The sequence below is a fragment of the Ursus maritimus genome, unplaced genomic scaffold (assembly GCF_017311325.1).
Source record: "Ursus maritimus isolate PB19 unplaced genomic scaffold, ASM1731132v1 scaffold_7, whole genome shotgun sequence".
NCBI classification, from domain to species: domain Eukaryota; kingdom Metazoa; phylum Chordata; class Mammalia; order Carnivora; family Ursidae; genus Ursus; species Ursus maritimus.
In genome coordinates, this window is record NW_024426885.1 from 8806247 (window position 1) to 8820164 (window position 13918).

The window sequence follows — 13918 nt, forward strand, 5'->3', positions numbered from 1 at the left end:
AGCCTAAGCAGACTGAGATCTGGTAGTCAGCCCGTGTATCTGAGCAACAGTAAAGCAAACAGCCGGCACTCACTCACAGTACAGAACCCTAATGTTTTCTCTGGGAAACGGTAAAAAGAACAGTATTAGGGATGGGGCGTGTGGAGGGTGCGGGGACAAGGGAATGGGGCAACGCGGTGAGGCTCAGGGACAAAGAGATTTGGGAGAACTAAGTTTAACAAAGGTAACGGGCACGTCTCTCCTGCTGGAGTTCTCCAAGCTCTTGGCAGGATGACGTGCATTGCGCCTCCTCCCCCTGGGGAAGAAATCATCTTATTTGACCATGCCATCCTATTTCACTTTAGAGACTCATGAAGAGCAAAACAACTCAGAACACACCCTCTTTAACAGAGAACAAATCAATAATAAAGGGCTTGAATACCAAAGGCAAACGGCGAGGTCTGGCCTCAGTCCATCCGGCCTAGATTTTCCCCAGAACAGAGGAACTGCTGATGTACCCTTAAGTTTCTACACAGAACTCAAACCAGGTATTGCTGCCCCCACATATCCATCTACTTGTCAGAATCCCCAGTGCTCAGCCCCTCCCCCGTTCTTCTGAGCACCTGGACAGTCAGCAGTGGCTTCCTGGTGATCTGCAGGCCTTGGACACATACCTTCTCGTAAAGTGATTCAGGGACTTCTATGAGCAATGGGGAGCACTGGACAATCCCAAGCACAGCATGAGAAAAAGAGCAAGTGTTTTTAAAGTCTTGTGTGGTACAGAGCAGCCTTCTCAAATTAGAGGTAGCAAGGCATGTGTTATGAAATCAGTTCGGGGGGCCATAACCAGCATTTAAAAAAGAAGAAAGAAAAGAAAAGAAAAGAAAAGAAAAGAAAAGAAAAGAAAAGAAAAGAGAAAAAAGAGAAGAGAAGGGAGGAGAGGGGAGGGGAGAAGAAAGAAAGGGAGGGAGGGAGGAAGAGAGAGGAAGGAAGGAAGGAAGGAAGGAAGGAAGGAAGGAAGGAAGGAAGAGAGAAAGAAAAACCAAACAGATGCACCACATGTACAAAGGGCAAGGAATACTTTAAGAACATGTCTCTGTTACACATACTAGATTGACCTCTGTGTGTTCTGAATTGCAGCTCAAATGTTTGTCCTACTTGGATCACAGCTAAAAGGTCTGAAAGTCACTGTTCCAGAAGACGCAGAACTCAGGGCAGAGACTGGAGGATGCTGCACTCCCCAGAGGGGTGAGTAGCAGCAGGAGAGGAGCAGCAGAAAGAATCATCATCAGAAGAGACACTTAAAAACAGCGAAGAGAATACGGAGAAAGGAAATCAAGGAAAACATGAAGGTATTACCCCTGGGTCATTTGGGGGAAAGGTGGCTGCAACCCTAAACAGACAAACCCTGAAGGAGAGCGGGTTAACAGGTCCACGAGGGAGGCAAGGAGACACATTCAGGTTGAGAGACATCTGGTTTCAAGAGACAGAGGACACCCAGATGGAAGTACAAAAATAGCTCCCCCACACCACAAACTCAAAACAGGCCCCCAACATTGCTTTAATTTTAGTCACCTTTTACAATACTATATTAATTCCCTTTCAGTTAAACAATGTTTTAAATTTATGCTTTGTCCTCGACCAAGTGGTTATGACTCTGAAAAGCACGTATCGCACTAAAGAACCAATGCCATCAGTTAGTCTCTGGCTATTACATTATTTACCAGCCCAAGGGCTTCACTTTGATTTAGCGTTTGATGGATAAGTACAGACGGGTCTGTCATTTGGCTCTGTGTGTGCGCGTACAATGACGGCATCAGCACAGGGATGTGAGAGCCGCATGAGCCCTACTGCACCAGCACTGGGAGAGTCACGCCAAAGGGCGCCCGTCAGCTGCCACACTGTCTGTGCCCACCCTGTGAAGCCACACAGTTGGCTCAAGGGCCCTGCTGATCAGCAAGAGGGCACGAGGGAAATGGCAGAACTCCAACAGATCACTTTAGCCAGGACTGAATCCCCAACGTACACCAGAATAGACATAATTAAACGAGGCAGTGTGGACTTAAAGGTAAAATGTCATCCCCACCAGGCCCTTGATGAAACGAGTTTGGCTTTACAGAAGCCTTTTTATGAAGTAAATTACATTAATTACCAACATTTAAAAACATCCAACATTTAAGGGTTCTGAATCTCTGATTTATTAGACAGCATGGAAATAACAGGTTTAGATTATTTTACAAAAAGAGCTCAAGCTGCTCATGAACAGCACCTGGGCTCTCTGGGGGTAAAAACAATTCTTCAGACTACCACACAAGGACACAAAGACTCCTTATCCTACACGAAGTCAGCAGGAAAGGGCACACAGACAAGTTTTTTGTAAGACAGAAAACAGAGAAATCCACATACTAAATAGGTGTCCACAATGACTATAACACATCCCTTAGGGGATAAGTATGTATTTGTAGGAAGCAAAACAAAGCTTGCCATAGAGAAACCACTTTCACGAGATGATTAGGTGGACCTGCAATGAAGAAAATACATTTCAAAAGATGGGTTCAGACTTACTCTAAGTTTTCACCGAAACACTTACAAAATAAAAGCAAGACCTTTCTCTGTATCAAAAGGATTATTTAAAAAACACGTCGTGGGTAAATTTCAGTAAAAGTCCAAGGCCCATTCAAAGACATACATTTGCAAATAATATAAATAAAACACCAAAGTTTGACCACATAAATACTATTTGGAACTAGCTAGAATAGGCCAAGCTAAGTTCGTGTTCTGCTTCAGGGCATTACATTAAAGTGAATCTCATTCTCACTATAATTTTTTTCTTTTTAACCTTAATCACCAGCGGCTGGGCAACTGAAATGGACATGAGAACTATATAAATGTCAGAGAAATATGTAAACCTCGTTAATGTTTCCAAAAATTCATTTAGAGATAGAAACAGGTCCAAATAGATGCCTGTCTAAATGTACTGCAATTACGTTACAATTATTTTTCCAAATACACAGATATGCTCTGTCTTTTCTCAGCTCATTACTGACTCAAACAATTTGCCCTTCTGGGATCAATTGTTTGCTAATAAATAATTGTTTACAGTCACAAAATGAAGTTAGGAGGTTTTCTTATTAGTTTTCCTTCTGCACCCTAATAAGATTGAAAACTAGCTGATTCCCAGGAGTCTAACCTTAACCTTGCTTTGTTGAACAGCCCAGGAAACGATGAACCATCTGCTTCGGAAAATAATGGACGGCCAAGAGGAAATACTGTTTAATTGTAGATTAACCTCCTCATGAGGCAGTCTGAAGCAGCTTTCGAATTAGCAACTACAACCAGCAAAAGAAACAAATGGCTCAAGAGCCTTTTCCTCCACCATTTAAGGTCCAGAAAGAACGCAAAAGGATTTTTATTACCTATATTTATTTACAAACATGTATTTCCACAGTGGGAACAAAAAGTATCAAGGTCAAAACTGATTCTCGAAAGTGCAATCACTGCCCTCCAATTTCGTGTGCCCAGAATACCTTTAATGCAACAACCATCAACCGTCTCATGCACTTAAGAGTGTTCGTTTAAAAAAAAAAAAAAAAATCAATAAAAACCTCTTTTCCATTATTTTCAGGTTCTTATAATATTAAAATTAATATATTTCCCTGGTTTCTTTGTTAATAGTAATAAATCCACCATTGGGGAGTACGAATTGTTTTATTATCATCAACATGGCACTTAAGTAAATGAAATCTTGTCAAGTACATGGTGACCTACAAGTTCAAAAGAAAAAAGAACAGCATGAGATCAAAATGGCCGGCCAGGACAAGAAACACAAAAGTGAGAGATTAAATGCAAACACAGCCCTTTATCCAACAGGCTTCACATGCTAAGTCTTTGCTAAAGTCAAACCTGTAAAAGTATGCATGATATTGAATATTTAATATTCTGCCCTCTTTCAGGGACTCAACCAATTTAGCAAGGGTGCTAAACCATTCTAACTCAGACAAGCAGAAGAATCCTGAAAACATTCAGTTATTCCATATTTATTGAGGCCTGGGTAGAGAGGGACAGAGAACAGGGACAAAGACCCGTTGGGGTAGGTATTTTATGGTTTAACAAGAGCCTAAGTATCGGTTTTCCCTTAGGCCTGGTGCAGGTAATTAAGTAAAGAGCTTTGCCCTGCTAGTACCAAAAAAATGTAAATTGTTCCTCTCTGTCAACAGTTACAACCAAGAGCCAAAGACAGCTATGAAAATTTCAAAACTACGGAAATTTGCTATTCCAGGCAAGGCCATATTACTCTGGGTTTCCAGTAAGACCTGAAGGTCATTCACTCTGTGTAAATATTAAAGAAACAACCTCTGTGGAGAGGAAAGATTTTTGGCAGTTCAGATTCTTAAATATCTTAAATAGAATTTGAGAAAATAAATTATTCTTGAATTCCTCAACTTAATTTTGAAGCAATGAGCTAGTAATAACTCCAGAGATTCAAATAATAGTGCCTATTCAAGAAGAATGAGAGTTTGACATTCTTCTCTACCAAACAACTAGGCACAATTTTATCCATCAGACGTCTATCAACCTACGGATATTGAAAGCTTGGGAGAACAAGATAAAATCAACTCCAACCCTACAGTCAGCCGTAATATCGAGCAGGCATCAACAATGCTATTCATGAATTTAGAAAAATTAATAAATCCTTGGTTGAATGCAAGAAAAGGCTCAAATACAGGTGAAGCATACTCACTTGGGTTTTGTTTCTGCATCTGTCACTTGGCGAATGAAGATACCATCTTCAGGATGTTCCGTGTCATCCATCTCATACATATACGACGATGCTATTGCAAGCGTGGTCCCGTCATTACTGAAGGCCAGGGATGCAATGCTGGTGGGGTACCGATGGAACTGGCACAGTCGCTTTTTGTTAAATGGATCCCAAATGTTTACAAATCCATCAGAGCCACCTGCAAGTCATTTCAAAAGAGGTAAAATGGTTCTTAAAGGCAGGTACAGAAAAAACCATTATCCTTAATGGTTAATTTTTAAGGTTACAGAAGTTACATGTTCCCCACAGGCGACTGTATAAAATTTTTACTCCCTAAATATCAGAAAAAGCAAGCACAATTTTTTAAAACTCTGCCTAAGTGTAACTGTCTGTGTTCAATTAAAGTAAAACTGTCGGGGCGCCTGGGCGGCTCAGGTGTTGGGCGTCGGACTCTTGATTTTGGCTCAGGTCATGGTTTCGGGGTTGTTGAGATCCAGCCCCATGGTGGGCTCCACGCTCAGTGCACAGTCTGCTGAGGATTCTCTCTCTCCCCCTCACCGTCTTCTCTCTCTACAATTAATTTAGCCAAAATAAAATAAAGCAAAATTGTTATCTCCATGATGTGATGTAGGTGCACATGCCATACCATACCTGTAGCAAATGTATTGTGGATGTTGTGAAAGGAAATGGCATTGACTGGGTAAATCTGCTCAATATTGTTCTCCTTTAGTCTGTGACACTTGAAGGCATACTTCTTCTTCTGTACCTCAGGGCTTGGGTCCAAGTACTCAACTGCCACTCGCCCTTCGATGGAGCTTAATACATAACCCTGCCAAGAGGAAACCAGAGAAGGACAAAAATGGTGACTCCAGCTTCCAAAAACAAGGCACTAATTCCAAAATCAACCCACACTAAAGAGGATTATTTCAGAGATGAAAGATAATTACAGCCAGGTTTTAACCAGGTACAGGTTTTTAACTATACTAACATAGCTACGACCAGTCCAAGAGTTTAAGAACATTTATACCTGTTCTATTAAAAAAAGAAAAATAAGGCTATCGCATCTAGTAATTCTGACAAATCTAGACAAGAATTTTAAAATGCTTCAGTATCATTTATTTGTTGTCCTGTCCAGAGGAGTTCAAATTTGTTCCATCACTTGGATATAATCTTCTGTGCTCTGCCTCTTCACCTCCAACAACTCTTAAGAACCGTGTGTCCTTCAAGGGGGGTTTATCAATAATCCGAATCAACTGGAACACCAGCCTTCCACCTCAGTCATTCTGCCTCTTGCATTTAACTACAGCAAGTTGAGTTCACACGCAAACAGCAAAGATTTTCAACAATGTTCAAAGTGGATTACCGTTTCAAACCTCTTCTCACTTTTCCTTGAAATGACAACATGTCAAAGAAACCCAGGGATAAGATAAATATGAACCCTATATTTTATTTATTTTTTTAATTCTAAAGATATGAAAAAGAATTATTCCTGCAAAACTACTTAGGGATAAAAAAAAAAATCAATGAAATCTTAAACTTCCATCATCAACTAGAAACATATTCTAACAAAGTTTTAGACATAAGGCATAAAAATAATATTTATAAATGCAAGGATATCTTATAATCACATAGTCAAATCTTTAAAAGTCACATAACTGCAATGCCTTATCTTCAGTGGATATTTACAATTTCCTGAGAAAAAGAACTGTGATCACCATTTGAGGTACCAGCCTTTTGAGATAAGGGGCCAAGAGAACAACTGACATAATTGCATCCAGCTCCTCAACCACTAAAGGTCAGTGTAAGATTTCAAAGACATCTGCCTTTTTTAATGACTTTTCCTCTCGTAAAATTCTTACAGCAGCTGACCCCACCACCAACTCTCCTTCAAACTTTAAGGATTTGAGGGAAAAAGAGGCTCACTAACAGGGCAGTCTTGGTTAGCAGTGATGATGGGCAGGGGAACCCACCCCATGCTTCAAGAGGTAATCATTACGTAAGGATTATCGCCTTCTCTAAAAAGAGAATCCAAGTTCTCCTGGTCAAACCAGCTAAGAAACTCTATCGGTATCAGGGTTACAGAGAACAGCAAATTCCATAATCCTAAATGTCCAAATTTAAATTTGAATTCACTGGTTTGGTAAACTGAAATATGTGCAAAACTCTGATTACCATATACCCGTCAAGCATCCTAGACCAAGGAAATCAGAAGACCTCTATTCAAACCACTGGTAGATTACTTAACCTCTCTGAACATCAAGATCTTCTCTGAAACTGGATTAATACACTACTCTATAACACAAGGCCGTTGAAAATGTAACTACAACAAATTCCAAATCACTACTCAAGAAATCTTTTAAAAAGCAAAGCTTTAAAAGGCAGTTACCAATGAGATCCTCTTCTTTTCAAATTCACAAATGGGGGGGGGGGAGTGGCAGGGGGCGAGGAATAGGTCAGTACCTGCTTGTTTGGAAATGCCCGGATGCAGCGAGTCTGGTACTTGAGGCTGGACTCCCGGCGCTGCTGCACATAGCCCATGTTCCGTAAGTCCCACACCAGTACTCTGCGGCCTGCGGTGCCCACAATCAGCCGGTCTCCAGACACTGAGAGGGTATACACCTTTCAAGAAAGACCAAAAATTACTAAAATCCACCTATTTGCCTAAACAGGCCATTTTGTCCACCAAAAAGTCCACTAATTGGGAAACCATAAAAAAGTTAGCTGATCAGGTTCTCAAACACAGGTATTAAATTTTAAATACTACAGTTACATAAACCAAGTAATGTAAACAAAATAATCAACCCAAAATATTCTTAATACTTAGCCATGCATTATATAATGTACACTCTAATTCTGCAAAAACACTTTTGAAAATTCTCTTGGTTACTAAAGCAAATTCAATTATTAAGCAATTTCTCCAGCCTTGTTTCATTTAGTACCAACATAAAAGCGTAAGAACTACTCAAAAAGGAGATAATAAAGGCATAAAAACAATTCAAGATACCTCTCAATAGGCTTCTAGCTTTTCATAAAATAATCATCTTCCAAGTTATTTTTCTATGACCACCCTTTAAAAAAAGATTTCATGTTCTAACTCTAAAAATCTAACTGCCACACAGTGAATAAATAGGCCTTTCCAAGAAGAATGAAGGAGCCATCATTAATTAGCTGCTTAGCTGCTTTTGGTGGCATATGTACTCAAAATTAAAATACAAGGACAGTGGTCTGGCATGTGACAAAGCACATTCTTGTGCCCTGACGTCCTACTAAACACTCAAGAGAAAGTTCATCTTTAGCGAAAATTTAAAAAGCATTTTCTCCCTTAAAGGCATTTATTTCCCCCACATAATGCCCTTTTTACAATATTTTTAAGATTTCCATAAAAAATTCCTTTATAATAAATCACAGAATTTCCTGCAAGGAAGTATTTCAACTGGTTTGTTTTCAAATTCAAATAGCAAATTCATGAAAATGGTGCCAAAATGTATTTTCCTGATCATGTTAAATAACAGACTTCAGGCATAAAATTGTACTCTGGTTATTACTTTCAACTAAGAAGCAACTCTAATTTAATCTGATTTAATATTTTAAAACCTGAAGAATCACTATTAAAAAATGAAGATAGCCCATGGCCTAGTAAGACATCTCTTTAACATTCAGTAACTAAAGCACAGGGTTAGTAATCACTAATGTGTTAACTACGTACCACCACCCCAAAATACCAAGTTAGGTTTAGCAATACAACAACCCACGAGTCTCAGATTTCTGACCTTAAAATTCAACAACTAATTTGACTAAGGGAAAAATTAGGAATTAAAAAGATTCAAAACAGCAGATTTAACATAAGCATATTTAAATAAGAGAAATGCAAGATCTACACCAGTTTATTCAGAAAACACGTTTGCAGAAAAACAGAAATCAACCTAAGACATGTGAAACGCCAAACTTAAATAACACAGAATCCAGAAAGAGATCAATTTATAACAGTACAATCAGACTGGGAATTTTATCTTAAATCTTTACTATACAGGTGACATACAAGCTTCTAATAGGGCTTTCTATCCCCACTGATCGTAAATCATGTGAAACCACTGTCATGCTACTGACTAGGTATATACATTTATCAAAGAAAGTATTAAAAAAAGTGACATAATGAACCTTGCTGAACCAATAAGCAGCTTGATTCAGTGTGGCTGTCCATTATACAATATTCTGTCAGCAATTTATCACAGCTCTTAACATGTTACATACAACCATAAATCAAAACTAGAAACAATGCAATTATTTTATTCCGAACAAAGGTCTTGCCAGGAGTAGATTCGACTGTGATGTGACAGAAATAATGGCTCTTTGGATGCACTACAGTATATGATGATGGCTAACAGGAACTGAATAGTATATTTACGCTAAGGAAATAGACTCAAGCGAAGGATACCTTTAAACTGCTAAAACAATCAATCTTTAAAATTAACTACCACCTGATAAAGTCTGATGAGGACACAGCAAGAATGCTCAATTACACTTTCATTGTACAGTTCAAAAGGTTAGAATAATACACAAAGTTTCAGTTTTAAAAAGCTTTCTTCAGGAGAGCCTTCAAATGACACCTGTCAACATTAAAAATAAATAAATAAATGGCAAAACCCAGGGAACATAGGACACCCTTCTCACTAATTTCAAGTGATAACCCATTCCACCCTCTTAACAGCCCACTCAAATGATACCTCAGGTCATAAGTGAAAATGAGTGATGCTCTGTCCCACTTCCTGGTTTGGGCATGTCAAACCCAATTTAAGGCAATCCGACAGTCTTTGCTAAATGACTTCTCTGAAAAGGCACTGAGTTGTTTCTCAGTCCTGGGATTTAAAGCATTAACAATACAGAGCAGTGGGTTTATTTAAGCTACTACTATCCAGTACAAAGATGACAACAAACAGGAAAAAAAAAAAAAAAGTTGACCCAAAATCCAATCCCTTTGCTTCAAAAAAATCAACTTTTTTTAAAGTAACTTCTACACCCAACGTGGGGCTCAAACTCATAATCCCAAGATCAAGAGTCCTGTTCTCTATTGACTGAGCCAGCCAGGCACCCCCATCAACTCTTAATTAACTTTCAAATTCAACACCATATTCATCAAACATTCACCAAATCAAATCACCCCAAAGATTATAATTCCTACTATGAAATTAATGTAAAGAACCTACCTTTTCAGGCTGAGAGAAGGTCCCTGCATTACAAGGCGTTCTGGGATCCCACAATTTAACTGTCTGATCCCAACTCCCTGTCACCATCACATTCACTTCTGGACAGTATTCAACACATCTGATAGGGGCATCATGGGTTCCAACGAGATTTTCTACAGGGGGAAAAAGAAAAAAAAAAAAATCACCCAGCTTTATTACCTCCACTAAACAAAGATTCCTCAAGTGAACGATAGAAGGGAACATTCATTAAACTGTAATGAATCTGCTTCCACCACCTCAATGAAAATGTATGCATACAGAAAAATTTCTCCATGACTACAAAGAGTCATCCATTCCTCTCTGTTCACCTTACAATGCATAGTTTGATTCACTAACATGGCACATACCAAAGGCTGACTTGAATTTCACATTACATTAAATTGGCGGCATATCTGGGTTTTTTTCCTCACTTGATTCTTGATTCCCTAAAATCAGAAACCTTGTTGAACTCTATAGTTCTGACTTTATCTACTGCAGGTTCTGTCTGATATATGGCAGGTACTCAAATACCTGCTGAATGAAAGAAGGGTAGAGAACTCTGGTCTCCTGGATCTGGATAAAACTTACTGCATTAAAGCCAATGTTTATAAGAAACTTATTTACATAGTAACAGGGTATCTGAAAGCTGGGGGATAAGGAAGGCAGAGAGTCTTTTGATTAGCCCACTTGGTTTTCATGGTGGGTCAAATTTCCAATAGACAATTTTCTTTCCTTTCAATTTCAACTCTTCACACCATCTCATCCATTATTCAGTGAACATCTACTAAATGTCTAGTATGTGCCAAAACCTATGCCACATGCTAAGGATACGACAAAGAACAATATGTGGTCCCGATCCTCAAACAGGAAAACTACCTATTTTAAAAACATATCATTTAAACAAGAAAAAAAAAAAAGGACCTCATGAAGTTCAGCAATGACCTCCTGAGAATAAACAGCTAATTCCCTTAACTATGGTCTCCGTATCAAAAACCTTTGTATTTCAATGTTTTCCCTAAGTTTTCCAACAAATAGGCCCCAAACCTGCAAGCTAACTTACTATATAGAATAAGCTAACAAAACCAAATAGTTCTGCAGTTCCAAGTTACATGACAAAGTGACTTTCATGAAATAGCCTCTTCTAAGGTTGTTTTTTTTTTTTTTTGACAAAATACTGTGCTCATCTTCTTTCCATCCTCCCATTGTCCAGCTCATCCTCTGCCACTCACATCTGGGCCTTGCTACCTGTTTCAAGCACATCTATACCTAATGTACGCATATACAAAAAAAAATTTTTTTAATGCTCCAAGAGCTCTGTGCATTTGAGTTCCATCCCATTTCTGCTCTGCTCCAAAGTTCACCATTGGTTAAGTCATTTCCTATCCTCCTCTAAGAAATTTACTAAAAAAAAAAAAAGTCACCTTACTATTCATTCAATAAATGTAACTGAACCATATTCTACGTTAAATCATCACACAAGCAGAATATAGTAGCTGGACACAACTGGCTATTTTATAATATCAGATTTTTAAAAACCTATCATCCTTCAGTCTGAACTAAATAAGCTTCTGAAAAGAGAACATTCAAACATCAGCACTGTCCCGGAAAATCTTAATGAGCAGTAGACTACTATGGGATCCAGTTCACTTCTGAGGACAGGTAAAGGTCAAATACTCAAGGATAACTTCATATAAACACTTAAGAGTGGTGATCTTAATGGAACTGCATTTACTGAGAAAGTACACACGTAACATTTTGTAATCAGTAATTCAATGGTTATCATTTAAACAAAAAAGTCCAAAATTTAAGCCACTTTTACTTGTGAACAACTTGGGAACTAAGCAATTCAGAAACCACTCTTCCTAAATAAACATTTACACTTTAATACCCTAGGTAAGAAAACAATAAACTGGTAAAAATGTGGCCACATTACCTTGATCAGTGTTCAAATCATGCATTTTCAATTGATGGTCTAATCCCCCACTCCAAGCATGTGTTGGATCCTACAAAATAAAAGTTTCAAGTCATTCAAGAGTTCAAAATTGCTCTTTCTAAAGCCAACTGTTCACTTTATGCTCAGGATGATGTACGCTGGGCGCGCACGCGCGCACACACACGAAATATAGCAAGTAAGTGGTCACCAAAATTACATCAGCAAATTAAGGAAAAGACTGTTCACCACATTGGCTGAGAGCACATAGGCATTCCTATTTCCTAATACACAAAAACAAAAAACAAACAAAAAACCATCCTTTTGATAAGGCAACCAAATTTTACTGTCTTGTTGCGAATTTGAAATACAAATGTCATATATCCACAAAGTTTGCACAATTACTCTTTTTGAAAGAGGAGACCATTTACGACATCTGCATAACACCAACCCCCCAAAAAACTGTATTTGGCTCAAAACAAGCGTTCAGTTAAATCTTAAGAGCTATCCAAATAACTACCGACATAAGCTTTCTCTACCCGATACTGGTAGAAGGACACTATCAACACAGGTATCGTAAAACAAAGAGGTCAGGTGCAAGAACTGAGGACACCTACGTAGAAGGCGCAATCCAGGACGGCGCCGGTGTGCTGGTACTTGAGCCGCATGGAGTTGGCCGGCACATCGTAGAGGCGCACCGACGTGTCCCAGGAGGAGACCAGCAGGAACTGGGAGGTGTTGGGGCTGAACTTCACCGATGAGATGCCGTCCTCGGGTGGCTGGTTCAGTTTGAACTCGTTAGAACCGGTCATCTACGGAACAAGGGGCCGGTCAGTCCCCAAGAGTCCGGAATGGAGTGTTGGGCTGACTGCAGGCCGAGCATTCAGAAGGGCTTCACCATGAGGGGGTGCCTTACAGGAGGTGGGGGACTTTCTTGCGGGGGAGGAACCTACAGAACGTCGGCGATTCGGCAGTCTGCGCCTGCGCACAGCCTTCGCGCCCGCCGCAGTCGGGACTCACCCCCCCCTCCCCCACCGCCCCTTCTAGGCGCCCCAACCTGCCTGGCTTGCGCGGGGGCACACCTAACTCCAGCCCCCAGCACAGCCCGCCGCGGGCTCCCGCACCCCAGCCCCTCCGCCGGGCCTACCGCCTCGGACGCTCCTAAAATAAAGAAAAGGAAGAGAAACGAAACGGGTTCCCCGCGGATGGCTCTACCGGCTCCGGGCCTGGGAAGTCCGCAAAGAGTCCGCCCCAGCGCCCCGTCGCCTCGCCCCTGCTACCTTGGGTTTCCCTCAGAAGCAACTTGGCCGCCGCTGACCGCCGCCACCACCTCCTCGCTTCCCTCCGAGCACTCGCGGGCTGGGCGAAAGAGGCGGAGAGGAAGCTCCAGCGTATGACTGCCATTGGCTAATTTCAAACGCCAACGTCTCGCTCGAGGCAGCCAATTGGTCCGCTCGGAGGCCCGGCGACGGTGAACCCAGCCATCTTGTTCCGGCTCAAAGGCAAACCGCGGATTTTCCGATCACGTGGGCTCCCTTTATTACACAACTGAGGCACCGGTCCTCTTGAGGGACGAGTGGAAACTGCAATTCCCGAAGTGCATCGCGCCAAGGCTGAGCCCATTCTCTCTCCCGCCTCTGTGCAGCACGCTGGGAAATGTAGTTTCGCTGGGGCCAACGCCCAGCGGGTCTTCTGAATAGTAGGCGGGAACCAGATGCTCTTTCCAATTGGACCGGTGGCGAACTCCCCAACTCAGTCTCTCAGACTCAAGAACCCCATTTCGGTCAATACTTCTATAGAGCTAAATTATTCTCCCTTTCACTGGGAGAATACATACGCCCATGAAGTTAACCAATAATTGGAGTGGAAATATTTGCTCTAATCAGTTGCATTACTTTGCCCTGATTTATTCTCATTTTCCTGGCATTTCCATCCCTGATCCATAGTCTCACATTTTCCATTGTCTTAAGATCTACTGATATCATAAAAACTCATTCTTATTTATACTATGCTGTAGCCCTCCATTCC

At 40.6% G+C, this 13918-nt stretch overlaps 1 protein-coding gene across 2 annotated transcripts; it reads right to left on the bottom strand.

Moving 5' to 3' along the window:
* Nucleotides 1-2153: 2153 nt before the first annotated feature.
* On the bottom strand, nucleotides 2154-13317 carry BUB3 (BUB3 mitotic checkpoint protein). Of its 2 annotated transcripts, none has more exons than XM_008685425.2 (8): nucleotides 13171-13317; nucleotides 12508-12702; nucleotides 11894-11963; nucleotides 9943-10094; nucleotides 7199-7357; nucleotides 5390-5567; nucleotides 4721-4937; nucleotides 2154-2500 (listed from the first exon to the last, which is right to left on the bottom strand). In XM_008685425.2, the coding sequence occupies exons 2-8, from the start codon at nucleotides 12700-12702 to the stop codon at nucleotides 2491-2493; spliced, it is 981 nt and encodes a 326-aa protein (XP_008683647.1). In that variant the 5' UTR covers nucleotides 13171-13317; the 3' UTR covers nucleotides 2154-2490. The 2 variants fall into 2 exon arrangements, with proteins under 2 accessions (XP_008683647.1, XP_008683640.1); XM_008685418.2 differs by lacking the exon at nucleotides 2154-2500 and adding an exon at nucleotides 3669-3743.
* Nucleotides 13318-13918: the final 601 nt, after the last annotated feature.

Coding starts and splice junctions, on each gene's coding strand:
- BUB3 (XM_008685418.2), bottom strand. CDS start 12,702: ATGACCGGTTCTAACGAGTTCAAACTGAACCAGCCACCCGAGGACGGC. Junction 11,964..12,507: donor TCCTGGATTGCGCCTTCTAC/GTAGGTGTCCTC, acceptor TTTATTTTGTAG/GATCCAACACATGCTTGGAG. Junction 5,568..7,198: donor GGGCATTTCCAAACAAGCAG/GTACTGACCTAT, acceptor TCCTCTTGGCAG/GGTTATGTATTAAGCTCCAT.